Source organism: Hemicordylus capensis, chromosome 3 (genome assembly GCF_027244095.1).
Source record: "Hemicordylus capensis ecotype Gifberg chromosome 3, rHemCap1.1.pri, whole genome shotgun sequence".
NCBI lineage: Eukaryota > Metazoa > Chordata > Lepidosauria > Squamata > Cordylidae > Hemicordylus > Hemicordylus capensis.
This window is the reverse complement of record NC_069659.1, coordinates 192,770,820-192,794,706: the sequence shown is the minus strand read 5'-3', so window position 1 is coordinate 192,794,706 and position 23,887 is coordinate 192,770,820. Positions and strand designations below refer to the sequence as shown.

Genomic DNA, 23,887 nt, shown 5'->3' with positions numbered 1-23,887 from the left:
GACAGCTTCTGCTGGCAGCAGAGAGGTTTGGGGCCCATGAAGCATAACAAACCATTATGGAGAATGCTCCGATGTCAGCCAGGAGGCTGCTGGTGTGTGGGTGGGCACACGATCAATTAGCCTGGGCGAATGGCATGTTTGCACCCTTAACCCTGGCTAACAGCCAGGCCTCCCTTGTGGATTTGCCGCGGTGCCACCACCGGGAGCCACATAGCTCCCAGTGGTTCTCACACACAGGCAAAACTGGGCTGGGCTTACCTAGCCTGGTTTTGTCTGCACGTGAGAACAGCCTCATAGTCTTCTCCACTCCCAGGCAGATATTTCATCATGATTAGAACCAATGACTTCTGCACTATAGAACTGGAGGGACATAGCCAAGTGTGACTGAGCTTTGGCTCCCAGGGTGGGTGCAAAAAGAGAGAAATGGAGAATGAATAGAGTGGGTGCAAAAAACTAAGAGAAATGGAATGAAGGATGTCAGCTTCAGTCTGTAGCTAATAAAGTTGACTTCTATGCTTGTATAAAAGCTTACATAAGAACAGCCCTGCTGGATCAGGCCAAAGGCCCATCTAGTCCAGCAGCCTGTTTCACACAGTGGCCCATCAGATGCTGCTGGGAGCCTACAGGCAGGAGTTGAGGGTGTGCCCTCTCTCCTGCTGTTACTCCCCTGCAACTGGTACTCAGGGGCATTCTGCCTTTGAGGCTGAAAGTGGCCTTTAGCCCTCCAACTGGTAGCCGATGATAGACCTCTCCTCCATGAAGTTATCCAAACCTGTCTTAAAGCCATCCAGGTTGTTGGCTGTCACCACATCTTGTGGCAGAGAATTCCATAAATTGATTATGCATTGTGTGAAAAAGTACCTCTGTTTGTTGTTCCTAAATTTCCTGGCAATCAATTTCCCCTGGTTCTGTTATGTGAGAGGGAGAAGAATTTCTCTCTATCCACTTTCTACCATGCATGATTTTATAGACCTCTATCATGTCTCTCCGCAGTCATCGTTTTTCTAAACTAAATAGCCCCAGAAAGGTGCTCTAGGCCCCTGATCATCTTGGCTGCCCTCTTCTGCACCTTTTCCTGTTCTTCAGTGTCCTTTTTTAGCTGTGGTGACCAGAATTGTACGCAGTACTCCAGGTGTGGTCGCACCATAGATTTGTATAAGGGCATTATAATATTAGCCATTTTATTTCCGATCCCCTTCCTAATGATCCCTAGCATGGAATTAGCCTTTTCACAGCTGCTGCACATTGAGTTGACACTTTCAATGAGCTGTCCACCACGACCCCAAGATCCCTCTCCTGGTCAGTCACCGACAGCTCAGATCCTATCAGTGTATACTTGAAGTTGGGGTTCTTCATCCCAATGTGCATCACTCTACACTTGCCAACATTGAACCGCATTTGCCACTTTCTTGCCCACTCGCCCAGTTTGGAGAGATCCTTTTGAAGCTTCACCTTCTAATACTTGCAAACCAAGTTGTTGTTAAACACAGAACAAGCAGCCAGGCTGTCTTCACTACCACCACCACCACCACCACCACCACCACTGGCTCACTAGAAACTATAAATAGGAAACCTTTTTTTCCCATTCTCAAAAAAATGTTTTGAGAATGTAGCCCCCTGCCCAAGAGAACACAGACTGAGGCTTCTAACAGTACTGCCCCCACTTTGTGTTGCTGGAGCTATTTAGTAGCAATTCTCCCTACTTGGCCTCCTGCTGTGTTGCCAGGGTTATGTACAGGGTGATGACCTCACAGATGTTGTGATGTCTCCTGCAATCAGCTTGATTTGCCCTCCAACTCCCAAATAGTCACAGAGCTAAACTCTGCCAGATAGGTAACCAGTCAGAGAACCTCCTAAACCTGTTCTGGTTTCTGACTGAGGAAGGTTTCTAGTAATAGGAATTACTAGCTTCCCAGGCCTGGGAGGTGCAGTTGGGGCTTTCTGTCCTGCCTTTGAACTTGCATGCTGAAAACCAGACAATATGCTAATGATCTCTAAGGGCTTGGAATTTCCTGTTGCTTAGGAACGAAAGTTTCACAGGCGGCATCACAAGAGCTGACTAGAATATCACGCGAACAGGGTAAGTCACCCTTTCCCAAAGCATGTCACCAATATTTTAAATTCCAAGTGGGGTTTTTAGAATCTGTGAGCTTCTGAAAGCAAGGGGAGAAAAGATTCCTTGCAGACCAGGACTTTTTACCAAGGCATGATCCACAGTTTGGAAGAGATTAGGATAAGAAGCTTGCTTACAGACAAAGCACAGAGGCCACTCTGGTGGTGGAATAGGCAGCTTGCTGAGGATTTTCTCTCCAGGTGCCAGCTGGTAAGACAGTCTCCTGTTGATATATAGCCACTTAGCAACCTTGCAGTGCTGAAGCCTCTTTTTGTATGTTTGCTGTGCAGAAGGTCTTGTATACTTTAGTATATATTACATAAAGGACTGCAGAAGAATGCTTGTGAATTGCAGGTTCCATTTAATTTAAAGGAGCCTGTTAGCAGAAAGTCACCTTAAGTGGCGCAGTGGGGGAATGCTTGACTAACAAGCAGAAGGTTGCCAGTTTGAATCCCTGCTGGTACTATATCGGGCAGCAGCGATACAAGAAGATGCTGAAAGGCATCATCTCATATTACGCAGGAGGAGGCAATGGTAAACCCCTCCTGTATTCTACCAAAGAAAACCACAGGGCTCTGTGGGCACCAGGAATCAAAATTGACTTGATGGTGCACTTTACCTTTAATTTATTAGCAGAAAGCAATCATTTCGTTTTATCCATCAGTGAAGAAACAACAATCAAGTAAGCTGGGAAAGGTTTGTATTTCCTAATTACAAGACAAGTTTTGATTTGTACCTTCCTTGTTCCTCTGTAGTTACTATAGGTAGTATATATTATCTAATTATTATTATTACATTTTATATCGTGCTCTTCCTCCAAGGAGCCCAGAGTACTATATACAAGTTTATACTATATAAAAGTATATTTATACAAGTTTATACTATATAAAAGTTGTACTATATACAAGTTTCTCCTCACAACAACCTGTGATGTAGGTTAGGCTGAGAGAGAAGTGACTGGCCCAGAGTCACCCAGCAAGTATCATGGCTGAATGGGGATTTGAACTCAGGTCTCCTTGTTCCTAGTCCACCACTACACCTATAACTCCTCTGAAATCAGTCCTTGACTGTAAAGGTCATTCCAGGATGCAACACAAATTGCTAAGTGTTTATAGGAAAGCTCAGCATTTCCTTGCACAGGCCAAGAATCTTGCAAATAACTAGGAAAACTTGGCTTTGTAAGATACAATACATAGATGATTTCACACCAACAAGCAAGTGTATCTAAATAATTTTTCCTTTTAAGTGGCCAAAGAGAATGCCATCACTGAGAGAAACCATTTAGGTCCCAGAGGAGAATGTGAGAGGACGGGAGCAATGTGGGATGGGCAGAACGGCCAGGCATGTGAGCAAAACCTTTTTATTCTGTGCTTACTGCTTAATATGGATATCAGAGTCAACAGATAGCTATACTGCACTAAAACTCTGGAGTTTCAGCACATAACCTCTAAGGGCATAGCCATCAAGAGCAGATTCAATGAGCTGGACATTCTCAGTTCAAATCTCAGCTCAGCCATGCACTTACTCAGTAGTGACTCTAGGCAAGCCAAAGTCTCTCTCGGGTTCCACTCCCACGAAGTAATATAGGCAAAGCCTCTTCTTAACATTCTATCAGAATCCAGAATGGGACCAATGGCCAGGGTCACTGGGGCAAGGAACAGATTGGGCCCCACACGTAAATGTACACCTCAAGGGTCAAACTACATCCAACAACACTTTCTTGAAGAGGAAAAGCCATGCTGAGAGGAAGATAAGAGTGGAGAAGTGGCATGGGAGAAGGGAGTGCTTAAACCATTCCCTACTCACAGTTTCCCCACTTAAAATGGTCCCCAAGTATCTCTAAACATAGAAAGCTGCCATATAGTACTGAGTCAAACCACTGTTCCCTCTAGCCCAGTATTGTCTACACAGACTAGCAGTGGCTTCTACAAGGTTACAGGCAGGAGTCTCTCTCAGTGCTATCTTGGAAATGCCAGGGAGGGAACTTGGAACCTTCTGCATGCAAGCATGCAGGTACTCTTCCTAGAGCAGCCCCATCCCTTAAGGGAAATATCTTACAGTGCTCACACACTGTTTAGTAATGGCGCCGCGCGGAAATGACTTGACTAGCAAGCCGGTTTGAACCCCCACTGGTATGTTTCCCAGACTACGGGAAACATCTATATTGGGCAGCAGCGATATAGGAAGATGCTAAAAGGCATCATCTCATACTGTGCAGGAGATGGCAATGGTAAACCCCTTCTGTGTTCTATCAAAGACATCCACAGGGCTCTGTGGTCACCAGGAGTCGACACCGACTCGATGGCACACTTTACCTTTACCACAAGACCAGCTCTCCTCCTCCACAGCTCTCTTTTCTCATGAGTTCCAAATTCAAGGGCAAGCACGCCAATGGGGAATTCTCATTGACAGCGATTCGTCACTTCTCCCCTTTGGGAGAGTTGTGCAGTTGCATTTGTGTTACGTGAGTGTTTGTTTTGCGTGCACGTGCATTTGTGTTGTGTGCATGTATTTGTGTTTTTGTTTTCTATGTGCTATGTTGTGTTTGTGTGTTACATGTTTGTGTTGCATGTGTGAGTTTGTACGGCATGCATGTTTATGTGTGTGTTCTTGCATTTGTGTTTCCCCCCCTATGTACATGCACATAGTTTGTGCTGCATGTGTTTGTTTCTATTTGTGTTGTATGGTTGTGTTTATGTGTTTCTATACATGTGCTTTCAAAATAGTTCCACACACCCCCAAAACCAGCAGTACTGTTCTCCTAGAGTGCTTTTACTTCTTGCCTGGCTTCCCTCACCTATACGTTCCATGCTCCCTCCCATTCCCTAAGAGTTCACAGTCTATAACTAACAGAATAGGCCTTGCACCTGCAATAGTATTCAATGGCTGGCTCCCCCTGCTGATGTTAGACGATTGGCAAAACATGTCAGCATTCCGGCTTCATTATCCAAACAGACATGCTCTGTATAACTTCAACAGCACTTGCTTCCCATAGACTTTAATGCGGCAGGGAAACCTTAATAACATTTGAACTGCTGCTTGAAACTACACTAAACCACTAAAAGGCACTATTTCTAGACAAGCCTGACAATGTACACCAGTCATTTTCACCAAAATGTGAAAAATATATGCCACATTGCTAAAGACTGGAGAAAAAGGACCAAAATGCCAATCTTCAGCACTTCTTAGTTTGCTGCAGCTGTGACAATTTTTATCAGAGCTCCTTGAAATTAGGCACATTTGTAGACCTCATCAAATAGATAACATACACCAAGTTTCAAGTTATTAGCTCAATACACATACACATTGGCTCATACACACATAAGCTAACTTAACAGTCAGTCTTTATTAGTACAGCCAATGGCCAGAATTTATAAGCAGCACAATGTTGAGGCTTATAATGGCAAAACCTTTTTTTTTTTTTTTGCTACTTGCCTTAACTAAAGGGGCACTCTTTATAATATAAATCTTTGTAATATAATCAACAAAATTATATTACACAGGTAAGCAAAGGAAGGGGAATACCATGACTACTGCAAATGCCTGTCATTCCTCACCACTGCTTAGTATAACAGGTGAAGTCACAGCCAGCATGGAGATAAAGCCACTTGCTACTCTGCTGTCTGTCACATACCTGTCAAGAATACAGGAGTCCTTCTGGGAAAGGAGGTTTGTTTCTGTATTTCAAGAACCTATATTATCTCTGAAGTTGATCAATAAAAGCTTTCTGATTTCTCACAACTGTTGTTTCTTTGCTACTGGATGTTAGCAGAACATCCACTTTGGGTCAATATCACTTATTTACTGTAATTTATTTTTACACTACTATTACTACAACAGATATTCAAATACTGCTTTTCAACACAGTTCTCAAGTGATTTACATAGATAAATGAATAAGATGGCCCTCAGTCTCAAAAGGATTCACAATCTGAAAGAAACATAAGGTAGTGACAGACACTGGAAGGATACTGTGTAAGAGCTGGATAGGACCAGTTGCTCTTCCCCTGCTATATAAGAGAATTGCCACTTTTAAAAGTGCCTCTTTGTTCAGTTAGCAGGCGATTTTTACATTTATATCCTGCTCTTCCTCCAAGAAGCCCAGAGCAGTGTACTATGGTTATGTTAATGTCAGAAAACCTTGTAAGGCTATTCACACGATTGCAGAAAATCGGGCTAGCCTCTGCTAGCCCGATTTTCTGCAGTCGTGAGAACCACTGGGCTCGGCTGCGAGGCCGGTGGTTCTTGAGCAGGTAACCTGCTCAAGTAGCCACCCCTAAAACTGGGTTTGTGGAGCAAGTGCTCCGCAAACTTGGTTTTTAAAATTGTGAGTAGCTGCAGCGCAGCTCTGCGCTGCGCCTACTCACGAGGAGACCCCCAGAGAGGATGCGAAAAGCTGCCTCTTGGCTCCGGGGGTCTTGCCAGCATTCCCTGCATGCTTGCGCAGGGCATGCTGGAGCTTCCGGGAGGCCAATCGGCTCCCGCTCCCCCCAGCCCCCACCGGTTCCATCACGGAGCCGGCAACCGTGTGGGTGGCCAATCTGGCCACCCAGAGCTCCCGCCCTGCTCGTGTGTGGGGAGAGTGGGCTTAGCCCGCTCTCCCCGCTCACTCTTGCAAACTTTGTCAGTGAGACCTTGATCAGTGAGACCCAGATCTGTAGGTAGAGATGTGCACAAAACCAGCCAACTTTGCCCAACTTTGAATCCAAACTAGATTTGAACCAACAGTTCAGTTTTGGTTCCAGTTGAACCAGACCCAGTTCATGGACCAGTTCTGACTGGTTCAGAAGGTCTACTAGTAAAGAGGAATCCAGCCTAACAGCAGCCTGTGTTCTACCCCATTTGGCAGCCCCACCAGTGACGCCCAGTCTGCGTCACGAGCACGGGGGTAGTGCTTGGGCTCTGGAGAGCCCTGAGTGAGCTTTCCTCCTCCTCCCAGGAGGAAAGGTCTGTTGCCTGATAGCATGTATTTCCCTTCATCCTTCCAGGGAGTGGGAGGAAGGGAAATAAATGCTGTCAGGCAGCAAATACTGCCTGAAATGAGAGGGGGAGAGCTTGCTCGGGCTATCCCAAACCTGAACTATGCCCCACACAAAGGGGGCATGGCCCGGGCTTCAGATAACCGAAGCAAACTCTCTCCCTCTCATTTCCAGGCAGAATTTGCTGCTTGACAGCATTAATTTCTCTTCTACTCCCTCGCTGGAGGGAGAGGAACGCTGTCTGGCAGCAAGCGCTGCCTGGAAATGAGAGGGGGAGGACTGGGACGGGCCTTCTGGTAATTGGGCCATGCCCCCTTTGCCCATGACATCACAAGTAATGGGGGCTTCAGCAGCTCTTTTCCCAGGGTGGTCAGCCTGCTTGCCATGCCCTAAGGACAGCCCTGGCTATGCCAGTGCTTTGTTAATCAGGATATCAGCCACTGTGTCATTTCTAAAGGGCTTCTGGGGGGAAAATGTTGGCTGGCTGGTTATTGGAAAGAACTCCAGCACCTCTAGTGCTGTTGCTTTTATCCAGCACTGGTGGTGGCAATGGGTGGAGGGGGGTACACCATGCTGCCAGCAGTAAGAAATGCCCCCAAACTGGAGATAGTGCTATCTCACCCTCAAAACTGTCCTAATGAATGAGGCAGCCAGTTGGTAGGTGTGGGGAGGAAGGACAGTAAGGCCTGCTGAGTCAATAACCAGTAGGGCTGTCTGGTCAAGCAAAAGAATGGGGAGAAAGAGTGATCATAGGGGTTGCTGGGTGGGGTGAAAACTAACTGATCAATATAGCAACCAGGCAATTAAAGCACACAGCAGTCACCCTGAAGGACTCAGGCACTACAGTCTCTCATGTGTACATATGTATTGGGGGCCTTTTCCAAAACTCTCCTGTAATCCCTCATGTGGGTGGAGCCAACTGTGAAGGCCAGTCACCAAGTCAAGATTGGATTGATGGTGGTAAGGTCAAGTGGTTCCTTTTCACATGGCTTTAAATGTTAAATAAGTGTCACAGGAGTTGCTTTTTAAATAGATTCATCTCATGAAGTTGCTGGAACGTCAGGGAACTTCTCCAAAATAATAATAATAATAATAAATAAAATCAATTTGTATTGCCAATTGGATATGTAAATTGAAGTTGCAAAGGGATCTATGAGATAATATTGAGATAAAAAGACCCCTCTTCTTAAATGAGCAACCATCTTTGGATGCTCATTCCAACCTTAAACTGCTGAGGGCAGGACAATATGAACACGACCTAAACAGTTACTGAGAAAAGAGGTTTGGAGTGGCAACAAACTAAACAGTTTTTTATAATTAGATTAGGGGAAGTATTTCTAATTCTAAAACTTCAAGCTCATTAATCTTATAATATTTCAAAAACTATTTAGCAGTGGATGTAGCCAGACCAAAAAATGCTAGAAAACTACAAATGTCAGTATGCTGGGGCTCATGAAATACCCAAATACTATGTGGAGGTGTACTTGGAAAACTAAACAGAAGTGCCTGTCTAATTCCCTACTATGCATTGTAGCATCACTATTACATAAGTTTTAAAAATAAATGGAGAATTTGACTTTCCCCAGATATTCTGAAAATAATTAAAGGATATGCAGAGTAAACTGTGTCACTGCTTGGAATATATTCTAGTATTTCAGAAAGACAGTTAAAATGAGAGAAAGAGAGCAAGAAATTCCCAGTGGGCCTTAATACTAAGGATTTCACACTGGTTCAACGACAAACTCACCATTAATAGCCTTATTATTAAGACATCACATTTAACTCACTTATCACAAGAAGCAAATGATTCTCTGTACATAGTGCCAAACTGAATATGTGTACAGTGACTTATATTAATTTTGTTTTAACTGTAGCCCCTTCAGGGGGCTTTCTAAAGGCTGTGGGGGGTCTGCAAAGGTTCCTCCTCCCCCTGCTGGCCTCTAGGGCCTTACAGGGACCATTTGAGCAAGTGTGGTGGCCATTTTTTTTTTAAATTTTTTTAATGGCTGCCAAAAACAAGATGGCCACCGTGCATGCTCAATGAGCTCTGCAAGGCCTTCCATGGCCTAGGGCCTCACAGAGGGCATCTGAGCATGCACAGTGGCCATTTTGTTTTCAGCGGCCATTTGTTTTAATTTTTTAATTTAAAAAAATGATGCCCCCCTTCAAGTGGTACCTGGGGCATGTGCCCTGCCTGCCCCACCCTAGATACGCCCCTGTCCCTGAAGTGATCTGCACTCTTTGGAGGATGGTCAGGGAAAGAGAGAGAGAAATGGTGTTTTGTAAATGTTTCCTTTCAGTTAGTTTCTTCTGAGCACTACCCATTTCTTTACAAGTACTTCGCAACGGTGGCAGTGTATTTGTCACAACCTAATGTTGGAGTCCTCTTCATCAAGGCTCAAGCATGTCAAGCCAGTCCTGCCTCTTACCCACGCGGAGGTGTTGCTTGAGCTTGGAGTAGTGTCTGAGGTATTATATTACCTTTTATTTAATATGTGTGGATCCCCACAAGTGAATGGCGCTTTGGGAGAGCTACCTTTCCAACCCCACCACTCCTCTTCTTCAGCCCCCTCCTCTGTTTTTTCTTGCTCCTCAGCAGCCGAGGCTTGCTACTGGTCTGGAGCTTCTTCTCACCACTTCTCCTTGTCTCCTCTTTCTCTGTTCTTTCAAGTTCTTTTTTTTTTTTTGCAATGCTCCCCACTGGCACCTACTGCTGCCTAGCTTCCCACGCCTCAGCCTGCATGCTATTCCTGTTGCTCACGGCACACACGAGGCAGGCAGCTGGTGACCCACCCCACCCAACCCTGGCCTGGACCGGAAGCGACAGGGTGTGCAGGCACAGCTGGTCAGTTCTTGCCTTTTTAAGGCAGGGAAAGCCCCCTCCCAGGTGGGCTCCACGGAGTGTGCATGCCATGAGCCATGGGAGACTGGCCTTGGGGGGGGGGGCTTTGAGGCAGCTGCGCCAGGAGACAACTGTCTCCCCTTGCCTAATGAACAGTACGCCCCTTAGTCCCCTATTGCTTGTCAATCTGGTTGCTGTGCAAATCCAGCCAGCACACGTTCTTTAATTTCTCAACCAAGCCTGGGATCTTTTTGAGCATGTTTCTGCTGAGGTCCAGCTCATCCACGTCATCGAGCTTGAGGATGCACCTGGGGAAAGTGGTAATGCCCATCTTGCTCAAATTGAGGTGGCGTTTTCCATCAAATGTTATCTTGATACAGTTCTTGGCAACTTTTAAGGTGACTTTCTTCCCTTTGGCACCTTTTGGTTTCCCCTTAGCCATTCCCAGCAAAGCAATTTAGATGGGTGAAAAGGAGCGTAAGGAATCCCAGTGAGATCTGCTTCCTTTATCCCAAGTACAAAGTTGGGATAAAATTAAGTATGTTGCTTTTACTATGCTGTTGGGAATAGGAGGGTGTTTTGATGGGAACAAAGGCTCAAATGAGCTTGTATTATACAGTACATTTACCAATCAATACTAGAGATATATTAGCTCTCTAGTGCTCACCCTGATGTAGCTTAGAAATGATCAGATCTCTTCCCCCAAAAGTCAGGAGGGGGAAATCAGGCCATTTTACAAGCCAATTGTAAATAGTTTACAGTCCAGAAGTTATGTGGAATAACTGCTAGACTGTAAACTACTCTGGACTGGCTTGTGATAAGGCTCTCCCTTATATGAATTGCTAACTTCAAGGAATTCTCCATGAGTATATAAAATTCAGTTGCAACTTTGAAATTGCCCATGCCCCTAGTCTCTCTCTCTCTCTCTAGATCATCTTGCAGACTTTGCCTATATAGAAACAAGTCAGAAAGCTGACAGAGTTAGGATTCAGTGGGTCCTGGTTCACTAAGCAGGGCTGTATGAAAAGATTTTGTCCAAGTTCACGATCTCATGAAAGGCCAGAACAATATATATTAACTGCTCAGATTGAGTCCTAAGGCCATATATCCTTCCACTTCCATTGCTCTTATTATTTTACTTTGAAACAAGTCAACCATTGGGTGAATGTAGGCTCCTTCATGTACATTGTTAAAGGCTGCAGTATGTCATTGAAATGAGCTGAAATGCATTATCTTCCATCTGATCTCCGCATCCATGTACTTGCACATGATTAATGAGTAGCCAAAAAGCCTGAAGGGCTTGTAATGAAACCTTTCTAATAGAGAAGTGTGCTGCAGACAAATCTATATTTCCCAAATAATCATTCATCAAAGTAGTGATTTGACTCTTCACAATTAAATGCTGGAGCTGTTGGATCAGCTGGAGATTAGCCAGCTGGAACTTGTGCTCTTCTCTGCTCCCCAGCAGCTACAGGCAATGACATACAGATCCATTTCTAGAAAGTATGGCAATTCCTTGCTGTTTGTCCACTTTGAATTAACTGGACTGTTACTTCAGAAGTGGAGTCCTGTACTGCCCTGAATCAACTGAATATATAGAAGGTTGAGCCTCTGAACTTATTGTCTATGAATAGAACTTATAGAACTTAATATAACTTATTGTCTATGAATGAGACAGATAGAGCGAGAGAGGGATCGGGAGAGTTACAAAGAAGTCCTTAGGATTCCTTAGCCATGTATAAATGACTTAGCAGGGGCACATACCCTATTCCTAATTATTTGAACTAGAAGAAACAAGTTTCCAAAAGAATAGGGAGCCACAATGTAAATTCTTACTGGCAGATTTCCTAGTTTGATAGTCTGATTTTCCTAGGCAGATTTCACTACCCACCCCATATTCCTCCTCCAAACTAGTGATAAATTCCTGTAACTCATACTTTGAATAGCACTCAATCAAATGCCAGCTCAGTCGACTCGCCTCCTACCACTACCAGCCCAAATGGGGTGCTAGCCACTCACAAAGATGAAGTCCCCAGAATTCCTGAGGAGACCTACAGGGGCCACTAAGGGGGCCACTGTTGGAGCCAGCTGCATCTGTGTTACTAAAGAGACACAGACCACAACATCATAAAGCCTCCTTGATGAGGTTTTGGGTCTCTCAGGGTAGCTTGTCATGTGGGAGGGAAGGTGCTCAGAAACTCTGACTCCACTCTCACCAGCAGGAATGGAAAATGAGTTGGATGATGTAAGATACATATTAATACTTAAAATGAGATACTGTAGAACAAAACCCCAGTGTTGTGACACCGCAGTCCCTCCACGGACAGCAGGGTGCCATTTACATTTCCAATGCCTTGTTTTGAATTTAATCGCTGCGATATAAAGCTAGGATGTCCTATATCTGGCGTAAAAAGGTTGCTCTTTTTTCAGGTTGTTAGTTTCCGCGAGACTGCTCCCCCTGCTGTTTATGTTTCAAATGTGACTTGCCTGAAGAGCAGCTAGCCTGGAAAGCACCCAGGAAACACTGGAGACAAACCTGTATCTACTACTATAATATGCAAGAACCATATTTGTCATTTCAATACTATGAGTAATACATATTTACATATTTACTATGCATATTTACTGTGAAGAGTCCCAAACTGTTGCAGTATAAAGAGGGGAAAAATGGCTCTGACACATTACAGGGAATACCATGGGCAGACATGGAGCACAGCAGTTCCCTCAATTATTCTGTAATACCTAAAGTGACCTTGGTTTTGAGATGAACAATCAATTGTCCACATGTAAATGCTTTCTTTCTTGTACCTTTTGGAGTAAACAATATTTAAAAAGACATGCCTAGGAAACTAAAATTAGATTGTGAGCCCTTTTGGGACAGGGAATTACCTTTGTTTGTTTATTTTTCAGTGAGAACTGCTTTGAGAACTTCTGAAAAGCAGAATATCAATAGTATTAGTACTAAACTTTGCAACAATACTTGATTCCTCTCTATTGAACAATAGCCTTGGTTTCATGGAGCTACCACCATGTGAAATAATGCCTACTGTTTTTAATTATAAATTATGCTAACATGAGGACTGCTTAAATATTGGCAGTAGGAAAGAATGATTAGATGCTTCAATTAATATAATTCAGACAGAAGTTCATTTAATGCATTTCAGCCTACACAAGATACATGGGTACCTACAGTTTTACCTGATCTACATCTTATTGCCTAAGGCCAGTATAGTGACAGCTGTTATCCCAAACTAATTATTAGAGTTAAGTCTGGAGTGTTGATTGCTGCATCATCAGTCCCAGACAATGAGAGTAGTTAAACTGATGCCTTTGAGTTGTACAAGTCTTCTTTTCATTTCATTGGAGAAGACTGTAGCATGTAAGGCTATAATTTTAATTCTGCAACCAATCATAGCTTTGAAATAATGGAAAAGCCAGCTCTTCTATCTGCCACCACTGACTCATTGTCGGTGTCAGTGTCATTGCAGCAGAGTAGACTTCCACAACTGCTACTATATAGACACGTATTTGCTTGTAGGCTTCTCTCTGTTTCTTCTCTATCAAGATCTATACATTTATGATATATATATTATTAAAGACATTTTCTTGATTCTAGTAACAGGACAGGCCTGATCCTAGCAAAAGGACAGGATTCACACACACAACCATACAGGTGTGAGAAAGCACTCCATTATAGTGGCTCACCCCATGTTTATGGATTAATCTGATATTTTCCCATTTCCCTTTTCATCAAATGGAAGGGCAAAGGGCAATAAATTGTTTGTTTATTTAACTTTTTAAAAAATTTAAAATGTGTGTTAAAGGGTCTGGGCTCCTTCGTCTTTGTTACCGCAGTGTCTAGAGGCAGGAGATTGGCTTGTACAGAGTTTAACTTAGTTACATGTTTGTGTTTTTAATTCAGGTTCTACATTCCGCAGCAGCAGATCTCACTGGGATTCCTTGGGCTCCTTTTCATCCATCTAAATTGCTTTGCATTCTTTTTGCTGGGAATGGCTAAAGGGAAACCAAAAGGTGCCAAAGGGAAGAAAGTCACTTTAAAAGTTGCCAAGAACTGTATCAAGATAACATTTGATGGAAAACACCGCCTCGATTTGAGCAAGATGGGCATTACCACTTTCCCCAAGTGCATCCTCAAGCTCGATGACGTGGATGAGCTGGACCTCAGCAGAAACATGCTCAAAAAGATCCCAGACTCGATTGAGAGATTCCAGAACTTGCGCTGGCTAGATTTGCACAGCAACCAGATTGACAAGCTGCCAGAAACAATAGGGAACTTACAGAGCCTTGTTTTCTTGAACCTCTGCAACAACAAGCTGACAGCCCGCAGCTTACCAGTAGAACTGAACCAGCTCAAGAACCTACGTAATCTTAACCTAGGCCTGAACCACATTGACAATCTCCCAACCACTCTGGGGGCTTTAAAAGAGCTCCAGGAAGTAGGGGTATTTGACAATTTACTGACCACCATCCCAAACAGTATTGCAAAGCTTCCCAAGCTCAAGAAGTTGAATGCCAAAAGAAATCCTTTTCCTGGGCCCACAGAAGAAGAACTCTTTATCGACAGCATTAAGCGCCTTGAGACACTTTACTTGGTGGAAGAAAAAGATCTTTGCTTCCCATGCTTGAGGAAGTGTCAAGAAGAGAGGGATAAGTTGAACAAGCTGAAGAACACAGTGCCTGTCTCTCTTCGAAAGCCAAACTTTTCAAACCTCATGACACCCAATTCCCAGGCAAAAGAGAACCAAGCAGAATGGAGGTAAATGGACTACAGCTACAACCTACAGATACATGGCAGATAGCAAAGTAGAGGTGTGGCATGTAACCTTTGCATTCAGTCCTAAGCAATCCTAAGCAATAAAACTGCTCTGATCACATAGATTAACCCACTAAAAAGGGTTCTCCTCTAGTAGGCATGTGTCAACCCACCAAACAGAACATCTTCTACATATTGCCAAGCCTGAGCCCTGATTATGCAAAAGCACAAAGGGGAAAACAGAAAGTAAGGCTATGCACACAAGCCCTACCCAGATCACGGAAGCCCTACCTCCCCCGCAAGCCTGGTTTTTGTACCTGGGCTTTTGCCTGGGTTAAAAGGGTGCAAGTGCACCCATTACCGCAGGAATGGAGTTGTGTCCCCAATGCACCATGCTCCTCACACAGTGCATTGTGGGATTCCTGGAGACCGGGACAAGTCCCAGACTCCAGAGATCCACACTGCTCTGTGCAGCGCAGATCATGTCAGTGTGTGGTGGCATGCCAAACAGGATGTCGGGGATCAACTGGGGGGAAAGTAGGTCCACCCCACCCGCCCACCCGTGAGAATAGCTTTAATGTGTACTTAGCTGACAATGGCCTTGGGCAAAAATGGCGAGAACCAGTCAAGAGCTTTCCAAATAATGTTTTATAGCAGCAAAACCTATTGCTCATGCATACATCTTGGCCAAAAACCCAACTTTTCCATTTAACATATAATGGCATGTAAAGTCCAACATGTGTAGATCAGATAACCTGTATTTCTGTACCATTGAATTTCTTAACATTCAACAGAAAATGCATAGCAAAGCTTAGTTTTAGATATTAACCTTGGGCTAGTTTAAGAGGAAGGGAAATGCAAAATTTAGTAGACTTGATACTGTCTGCCAGTACAAGATAATAGTACAAAAAATAACACTGTGATACTGTGAAGCAGATGAGAAGGGTTTGCTGCTGCACTGAATGTGGTTAGATACAAGGATCTGGGAACTTAGTCAAAGTTGCAGAGTAATGATTCTCACTTCATTTAATGAAAATGGAAGGAGAATAAAGTATTGATGAGGTGGAGAGCAATCTGACTCTGACACTCAGACCCATGTTTTACAAACTCCCCCAACCCCCTCTCCCTCTCCCTAAACAATTATAGATTCTCTTCATCCCCTCTTTTTGTTGTTGTTGATCTCCCTACCTATCAACAAACTAGTTTGGTGGTGGTCCAGGAAGGTGGACTATCCTTATTCCCTGCTTTTTCTTCTCGGGTTTCTGGGCCCAATTAATGCCCCATTTTCAATGAGGTGGCAAAGTTATGTCTGTGCTGCTCCATTTCAGACTGCAGGCAGAGGCTCAAATGACAGAATACATCCCCCTCCCACAGCCATCCTTGTATCTAGCCACACACACACACGAATGATTTAAATCAAGGCAATTTATATCTGCAAGAAAAAAACCCTAAATTTAAATCAATGTTTTAATTTTTAAAAAATTCTTCCTAAATAAAGGTGCACGCTAATTGCTTGCTAAAATGCAAAACATACACACTGCACAGTGCAACACTGATGGTGAGAGATCCCATCCTCACTGCTACAAAGCTTGCAGAAGATGAGTGCTCTGACTCTCTCAAAGCACTGTGTGATTGCTTCTTCCATTATTCCAGTGCTTCTTCCATTATTCCCAATGGAAGAAGCGTCCTTCCGTGCAATTGTGCAATGCTCCAAGGGAGCAGAACACCATGCCTTTGCAAGCAGAATGGACATCTGTTTTAAAGCTGTGCAGCAGCAAGGATGGGATCTCTCACTATCAGTGTCTCACTGCACTGTATGTAATTTATTATTGCTTCTTTTTGACACACAGACCTTACATCTGCTTGCTGCTCTGTTCATATTTGTCACATTTTCTTTTTTCACACAGTAAAGGGATTAATTCTAAATATCCCCAGACAGGGTCTCTTTTACAACCATGACAGGTTTTTCTTGACAGATGCCGGTTGGAATCAATGTTCAAAGATGCTTCTTTTTCCAGTGCTACTTTCTGTTTGCCTATTCTCCTTTGTCATCCCCTCTTCTAAAAAGGAAGTTACCAATTGACTCTGAGGCAGCTGAAGAGATTAGGTACACAAAACAGGAGTAAGGGTTCACCCAGATGGCTCTGTGGGTGATACATGTAATGACTTGCCAGTTGCCCTTGGCCTCCAGAATCAAGCCATAATATAAGTATGTGAACCACTGTGCTGTAGGGGGTTCTATGAAAAAAATGCACATGAAAAAAGCACACAAGAGAATTGCGCACTGAAAAAACCCCACTATCATAAATGTGCACAAGAAGAGTGCGCACATGGAACATTGCTCACACTGAAAAAATGCCCACATGGAAAATTGCTCACACCAAAAAATGCCCACACAGAAAAATTCCTGCGTTGGAGCGTAGTAACGTCTTTTCCTTGATGCATTCGGAATGAGTCTCTATCGGGGCGCCAGTCCAGGAGCAGATCTAGAGGGGGTGCGAGGGGGCAGTTGCACCCCCTGTGAATTTGGATCCAGATCGGCCGTTCTTTGGCAGCAGCAGCTTCATAAAAAGGGTTAGCTTAACTTTCTGCTGCTATTCCAGCTGTTTCCCAGCAGGGGGAGCATCAGCAAGCATCAGCAGCCTGATTTGATCTCCTGGGGTCTTGTGCGCCACCCCTACTCTGAATTTTTACTGCAATTTGCCACCAGGAGAATGGAGTTGCTGGCTGTTGGGCTTATCCACACACACCCCAGAAAGTAAAACAAAAAGCCCAAGCCTTATCTGTTTGTGGTGTGTGTGTGTGTGTGTGTATGTGTGTGTGTGTGTGTGTGTGTGTGAATGAGAGAGAGAGAGAGAGAGAGAGAGAGAGAGAGAAACAAATATATACACTCAAGAGCATATGAATATGAAATATTTTAATCATAAGATATCGATAATAAGATAAAATATAGGTAATACCTATTCATTCTCATAACAGGGAGATGAATGGTTATCTACAATTATAAATATCTATGGTACTTGAAATTGCACATTTCAAATTACCATATGTACGTATTTTTCCGTGTGGGCATTTTCTGTGTGAGCATTTTTCAGTGTGAACAATGCTCCGTGTGTGCATTTTTCTTGTGTGCTTTTATGACAGTGGGTTTTTTTCTGTGCACAATTTTCTTACGGGCTTTTTTCGTGTGTTTTTTTTTCTGGTTACAGCTGTAGAGATGTGCAGAAGAGTTCGTGGTTGGAACATTCTGACTACAAACTTGGCATTCAGGGTGTTCTGAGGTCAGAAAAGAACACCTTTCAACTGTAGGGCCTGTTCCAAGCTCAGAATGGAACAACCCCATTCAGAGCTCAGAACACTCAGAAAGCAGAGCTTAGAACACTTGGACTGTTCTGAGTGCCATTTTGGAATCCAAAATGGTGCTCTTCTGGCCTTTGCCCATGCATGATGGCCTTTTGCATGGTCAGCCACCACATGCGAAAAAATATGCTAAAATAAATAATATATAAAAATAAAAATATGCTAAAATATGAAGAAAATATGTTAAATAAATAGATGTGTACAGAGGCCAGAAGAGCGCCATTTTTAATTCCAACATGGCACTTAGAACAGTCCAACGGAAAGGGGTCGTTCCATTGGAACAATCGGCTCCACTAGTTGTTATGACTGAGCATTCTGTGGATCTTGCTCGGAACGCAACACAAGATCCGTCTCATGCACATGCCTATTGTGCGGCATGATGACTGGCAAACTTGGATGTTTCTCTCTGGTTCTTTCTCTACAAAAGGAAAGCATAGGGGCAATTAAGCAAGGAAGTGCAGCAGTAGCAGGGCCACTGCTGCTCTGCTGCTGACTAAGGGCCCTCCGCCACCTCCTGTGTATCTGCCCCTGCTCTGGGTGCTCTACAGGCCCCAATCCCAGTGAGAACGGGGGGGGGGGGGCTTTAAGGTAGACCTGTTCTCACTGGCTCATCAATTTCACCTTAGACAGAGCATCCACTCTGGGCACAGCCCCACCAGCTCAGTGACATCATCAGGCCGCACCAGATGAAGCAGGTAGGCACAGTGAAGATGACCAGATAGGTGGCAGTGAAGGCTGCCAGTAGAGTGGGCCACCACCAACCTTGGAACTCCCCCTGAAAGCAGTCATTCATAAGTTCAGTTAAATTATTTCTTAAAATTGGCTCTTTTATGAACTGATAAAACCTGTTTTCCTTTCATATTTGCAAGAAGTTCAGATTTCATTTTAAGCCATATTATTTTTAAAAGAGACACTTTTTTGTAGCTGAAACTTAAACATCTGATTTAACATTTTAAACATTCATAAGTTGTTTTGTTTAAAAAAAATCATCTATTTATATCTATCTTGATACTGAAACTAGTCAGGGAATTGGATCAGGAAAAGCTAGATCAGAATCTTTCTTGACATTCTGTGTGAAGGGATTTTATTTTATTTTATTTTATTCAGCTACATCAGTCCACTCTTACAATCTGTACTAGTACAGTCCTGAAGCAGCTTTAGCACCTCAATGTGAACTTGAGCTTTATTTTACACACACAAGAGTGAAATGAAACCCTGAAACCTTTCTTTCTCTTAAAAGAAAAACTGCTTTGGGAGAAGGTTATTTCAAGTAGGGAAGGAAGAGAAAGGTTGTTTAACATGCTTTTAGGTAAAGTGTACTGTCAAGTTGGTGTTGACTCCTGGTGACCACAGAGCCCTGTGGTTGTCTTGGGTAGAATACAGGAGGGGTTTACTATTGGCATCTGCTGCGCAGTACGAGATGATGCCTTTCAGCATCTTCCTATATTGCTGCTGCCCAATATAGGTGCCTCCCACAGTCTGAGAAACATACCAGTGTGGGATTCCAACTGGCAACCTCTGACTTGCTAGTAAAGTCATTTCCCCACTGCCTGTCTTTTCTCTTTCATCCAAGTATATGTCCAGGTTGTTACCTTATATTAATGGAATCTTCTGTGATGCCTTTGGATTTCAAAACAGGCTTCATTGAACAAAATCTGAATGGGAGACAAAATAATTTAAAAAGCTAATTCATGATCATAAATTGTAATTGATTTAGAACTTTAACTCTAAAGGGCTTCTAAAGTACAGGTTCTGTACTTACTGAGCTGGGTCTCATGATCCGTGAGACCTGGTTTCTTCGGGTGAGCGGGGAGGGAGCCCTGGGTGGCTGGATCAGCCGCCCACACAATTGCCGGCTCCGAGATGGAGCCGGCAGGGGCTGGGGAGCTCGGGGGCCGCATGGCCCTGCGCAAGCACGCAGGGCATACTGGGGACACCCCTGAGCCGGGAGGCTGCTTTTAAGCCTCCTGGCTGGGGGTCTACTCATGAGTAGGCACGGCGCGAAGGCACGCCACGGCTACTCATGATTGTAAAAAGCAGGTTTGCATAGCACTCACTCTGCAAACCTGCTTTTTACCAGGGGTTCCAGAGCGGGTTACCCGCTCTAGAACCACTGGGCTTGCAGCCGAACCCGGTGGTTCTGACGATTAACAAAAATTGGGCTAGGCTCTCCTAGCCTGATTTTTGTTAATCGTGAGAATAGCCCCACTGATTAAAGGAGTCTCTTTCTAGGAGCTTTGCTAAGGCCACGGTTGGGTAACAAGTAGAATGAAGCATCATAAAAATATAAGTGCAAAGTTAAGAACACATCATTTATTTATTTATATTATTTATACAGCCCCCTTCCAAAAATGGCTCATTTGCAGGAAGTTCATTACAAAATAATGTATTACAAATAATTGGGTTTAGAAAATGATCATATTGGGAAGAAATCTTAATGATGATGTTCTCTTTTTTCACTTGTCTTAATTTTCTTATAGTTCTTTAGTACACATATACATTCTAGGACATATAAGGAGAGCTGTCAATTAGTGAAAGTACTCTTCCACATGTGGATCACCTGACTGGGCCTCTGTGTTTTACAGACTTGTGCTGTGCTATGTAGAGAATAAATCCCAGCATACAGGACTGATTATTGTTATAGGCTAAAGACAATCAGTGGAACTCTCAACTGTAGCCCTCAGTTTGCTGCTTTCCTTTCAGTGCTTTTGCATTTAGGTACCTTTAGCTGTGAGATAAATGACAGGGAAGTTCCCTGGCTTGGAAGGGAAGCCAGGGACCTCCAGAAAGCAATATTCCTCCCTGTTGCCCCTCCTCCTTACATAGGCCCAGAGCCAAGACTGGATTGATCATACCCTCATCCAGCACATGGGGCTATCTGTGTCATGCCCTGTGCTGGATTAAGATGGCACATGAACTTGTCAAATAGATGGTCAAAGCTGACATCATCCACCATTATTCAGCTGGGGCTTCTCATGTGCAACATTGTGTGGTCAACACTTGGTGAGGTCATTCACATGGTCAAAAAGTGTGTTCTACCCGGGTTTGGGAGCTCCCAGTTACCTTGTATGTGGAAGCAAGGTAAGAGGAAAACCTGGGTAGAAGAGACTGTGTGGAAGCAAGGTAGGAAGAAAAACTACCCAGGTTTCCCTCCTACCTTGCTTCCACACAATCACTTCTGCCCAGGTTTTCCTCTTCCTCACAACCAGAAATTGGGAGCACACACAGCTCCCAAACCTGAGTAGAACACATTTTTTTTATTGTATGAATGACTTTGTTATCATATCTCTGTGTATGACCATATGATGTATGCATATTCCTGCAGTAGATATGTACATTTTAAAAAAATACAGATAAAAGTTTTTTTAAGGAAAACAAGCTCCTAAAATTTGGGAAAAACTTTGAAATAATTTCAGAATTTACTTGACTATCAGTTAGTTATGTTATTTGGGCTTAGAAATAAACTAATTATAAAATAGATATGACCTGATGTTCTGTAGATACAGTTCCACTTTTTTTTTTTAATAGGGTAAGCGAAAACCTTGAATCGTAGGCAAAAGTAGCCACCATAAAGAAAAGAATCGCAGTCTAATGAAGTGAAAAGAATGTATGCAAGAAGAATGACATTGCTACATGTAAGGATAACTAGCAGTGGAGAAGACAGCTTGGAATCAAGCAGGAGGAATGCTACTCTGATCACTATACCAAACAGCCTTGATAGCTTTGCGCATTTCTGAGAGGTACCTTTTCAGGGCTTTTGTCCTATCACTGTTGTGGAACACGAGGAATATGGAGTAGCCACTTCTGAAGAAAACCTCCAAAGCAACTTCCTATGGGGACAAACCAAATGCAGCATGGTGAGCATAGAAAGGGGAATTTCTTTCTCCAAATCTTCTCGTTTCAGCCCAAAGGTTGCAACCTTTTTAAAAATCCAAGACTTCTCAAACTAGCCTTGCCCAGCAGACTATTTGTTAAAGCCCACATTTTTACTCCATTATGTGTTAATGGTCAGATAAGAATGGTCTGTGCTAAATAATTTTTAAAAACTGTCAGGCTAGAGCCAGAAACTTTGCAATCTGTGTACATATGCCTTGTGGGTGAGCTATCAGGGCTATAGAGTAGAGCAGGCTTCCCCAACCTGCAGCCCTCCAGATGTTGCCGAACTACAATTCCCATCACCCCCAGCTACAAGGCTGGGATGATGGGAATTGTAGTTCAGCAACATCTGGAGGGCCGCAGGTTGGGGAAGTCTAGAGTAGAGGATCTGTGAGTGTTCCTAGGCTTCAGGGATGCTATGCAGACAGCCCATTGGCTCCATCTGATTTGGAAGGACTATAAAGGTTTCCCAGTCAGGCCGAGACTTTGCATAGGCAACAGCAGTACTTGAATGTATTTGACTGGATCCTCACACTGCAGCTGCTTAAGACTCTGCACTGATGAGAAAACTTTTAAGCTTGGAAGAAGGTTCAAATACAACCAAAGATGTTTCCTCCAGACTGAAGAAACCAGGACTGCATGCCAAACAGTGAACTGTGTTTTGGCTTCTTGTTGATACATTATTAGTTTTTGCTCTTCTTCACTGATACAAGATCTTAGTATAGAATTTCAGAGCTCTTGACAGAGAGAGATCAGAAGAGAAAGGATCTAAAATATCTCACCTACAGTGTCTTGCAGCAACATAGAATTGAACCTCAGATGATGCTATGTCCAATGAAATGTGGTGAGAAGTATGCCTTGGGCTTCCCACACCCCCAGACTGCTAATATCTTTTGCAATCCAAAGAGCAATCCATCCATGTATCCAATTATTTTTCCTGGGGTCTCCTAATTAAAGAATCATTTCACTGTATCTCCCATCATCTCTGGATGAAAAGATAGCAACCTTTTGTGGCATTTCTGAGGCCATAATCCTAGTTGCGTTTTGCTTGGAAACCTCCTAGTAACCAAGTGTTGATGCTGACAACTGATTCCTACCTGAAGAAGAAAGCGCATTGGGTGAATCCCTTTAATGTCATTGTATGAGTGGCCGGAGCATGTAGGCTGTCCCATGTCCTGGTCTTTGTAGCACAAGCTATGAATGAATGAATCATTGATGCTAGAAGGAACAAAATGATGTGTATCAGATACGAGCCTGCATTTCTGTCTTCTCCACCTCCATTCTTCTTCTTCACCTCCATTAAAATGTAAACACACTTTATCTAGAGCTAAAATGAGATTTTGTGCAAATGCAAGTCTGAGTAGAATTTTTAAAGTAATTACTTTCAAAATTCAAACTGGATGCCCTCCCCACTGCACCCAATACATTTTGAGGCATACCTGTATATTGTCTGACCCTGGAATGAGGAAAAATGCACATGTATGAAAAGTTTGTTCTTAGCATTTATAAAATATATGAGTGAACCAATATGGGTTCATACTCTGTGCTAGCAAGGTAATGGGTAGAAAAAGAAAGAGGACCATAAGGAAATAAAGCAGTTCAAGGCAGAAATACAGGTAGGCAGACATACTCGAAAGGATAATTTCTTAACAAGTCAGACAAGCAAGTCAAGAGAAGCAGAGATGTAAAAGCAAAAATTTGGGAGAGCATTACAGAACTGTACTGGGATAAAATTCTAAGAGTGATTTATTTTATAGACCAGGAAGAATTTGATGTGAAATTGTCTGCTCCAGCTGTGAGGACAGGACTTACCCAGAACTCATACCTATTAAATTATTAATGTGCAGGTCCCTGATTGGGAAAGGCTGGGAATATTACTGTCATTAAACCATTGCACCATAAGACACCAAGTGTCTTAACAGTATTCAGGAATATGGAATATCA

At 43.4% G+C, this 23,887-nt stretch overlaps 2 protein-coding genes across 5 annotated transcripts in view; one reads left to right on the top strand and one right to left on the bottom strand.

Moving 5' to 3' along the window:
- The window catches only part of LOC128350960 (WD repeat- and FYVE domain-containing protein 4-like), a 286,030-nt gene that overhangs the window by 67,648 nt on the left and 194,495 nt on the right, over positions 1–23,887 (bottom strand). Inside the window, exons 34-36 of the mRNA XM_053309906.1 lie at positions 23,041–23,161; positions 21,812–21,897; positions 19,660–19,722 (exon numbers count right to left, since the gene is read on the bottom strand). Of these exons, the coding sequence (XP_053165881.1) occupies positions 19,660–19,722; positions 21,812–21,897; positions 23,041–23,161 (270 nt within the window). The remainder of the gene's footprint in view (positions 1–19,659; positions 19,723–21,811; positions 21,898–23,040; positions 23,162–23,887) is intronic.
- Positions 1,734–22,016, top strand: LRRC18 (leucine rich repeat containing 18). 4 transcript variants are annotated; one of them, XM_053309908.1, is made up of 3 exons: positions 1,734–2,080; positions 13,856–14,710; positions 21,596–22,016. In XM_053309908.1, exons 2-3 carry the CDS (start codon positions 13,944–13,946, stop codon positions 21,618–21,620), a joined length of 792 nt encoding a protein of 263 aa, XP_053165883.1. In that variant the 5' UTR covers positions 1,734–2,080; positions 13,856–13,943; the 3' UTR covers positions 21,621–22,016. The 4 variants fall into 4 exon arrangements, with proteins under 4 accessions (XP_053165883.1, XP_053165884.1, XP_053165885.1 ...); XM_053309909.1 differs by lacking the exon at positions 1,734–2,080 and adding an exon at positions 2,102–2,323; XM_053309910.1 differs by lacking the exon at positions 1,734–2,080 and adding an exon at positions 2,786–2,809.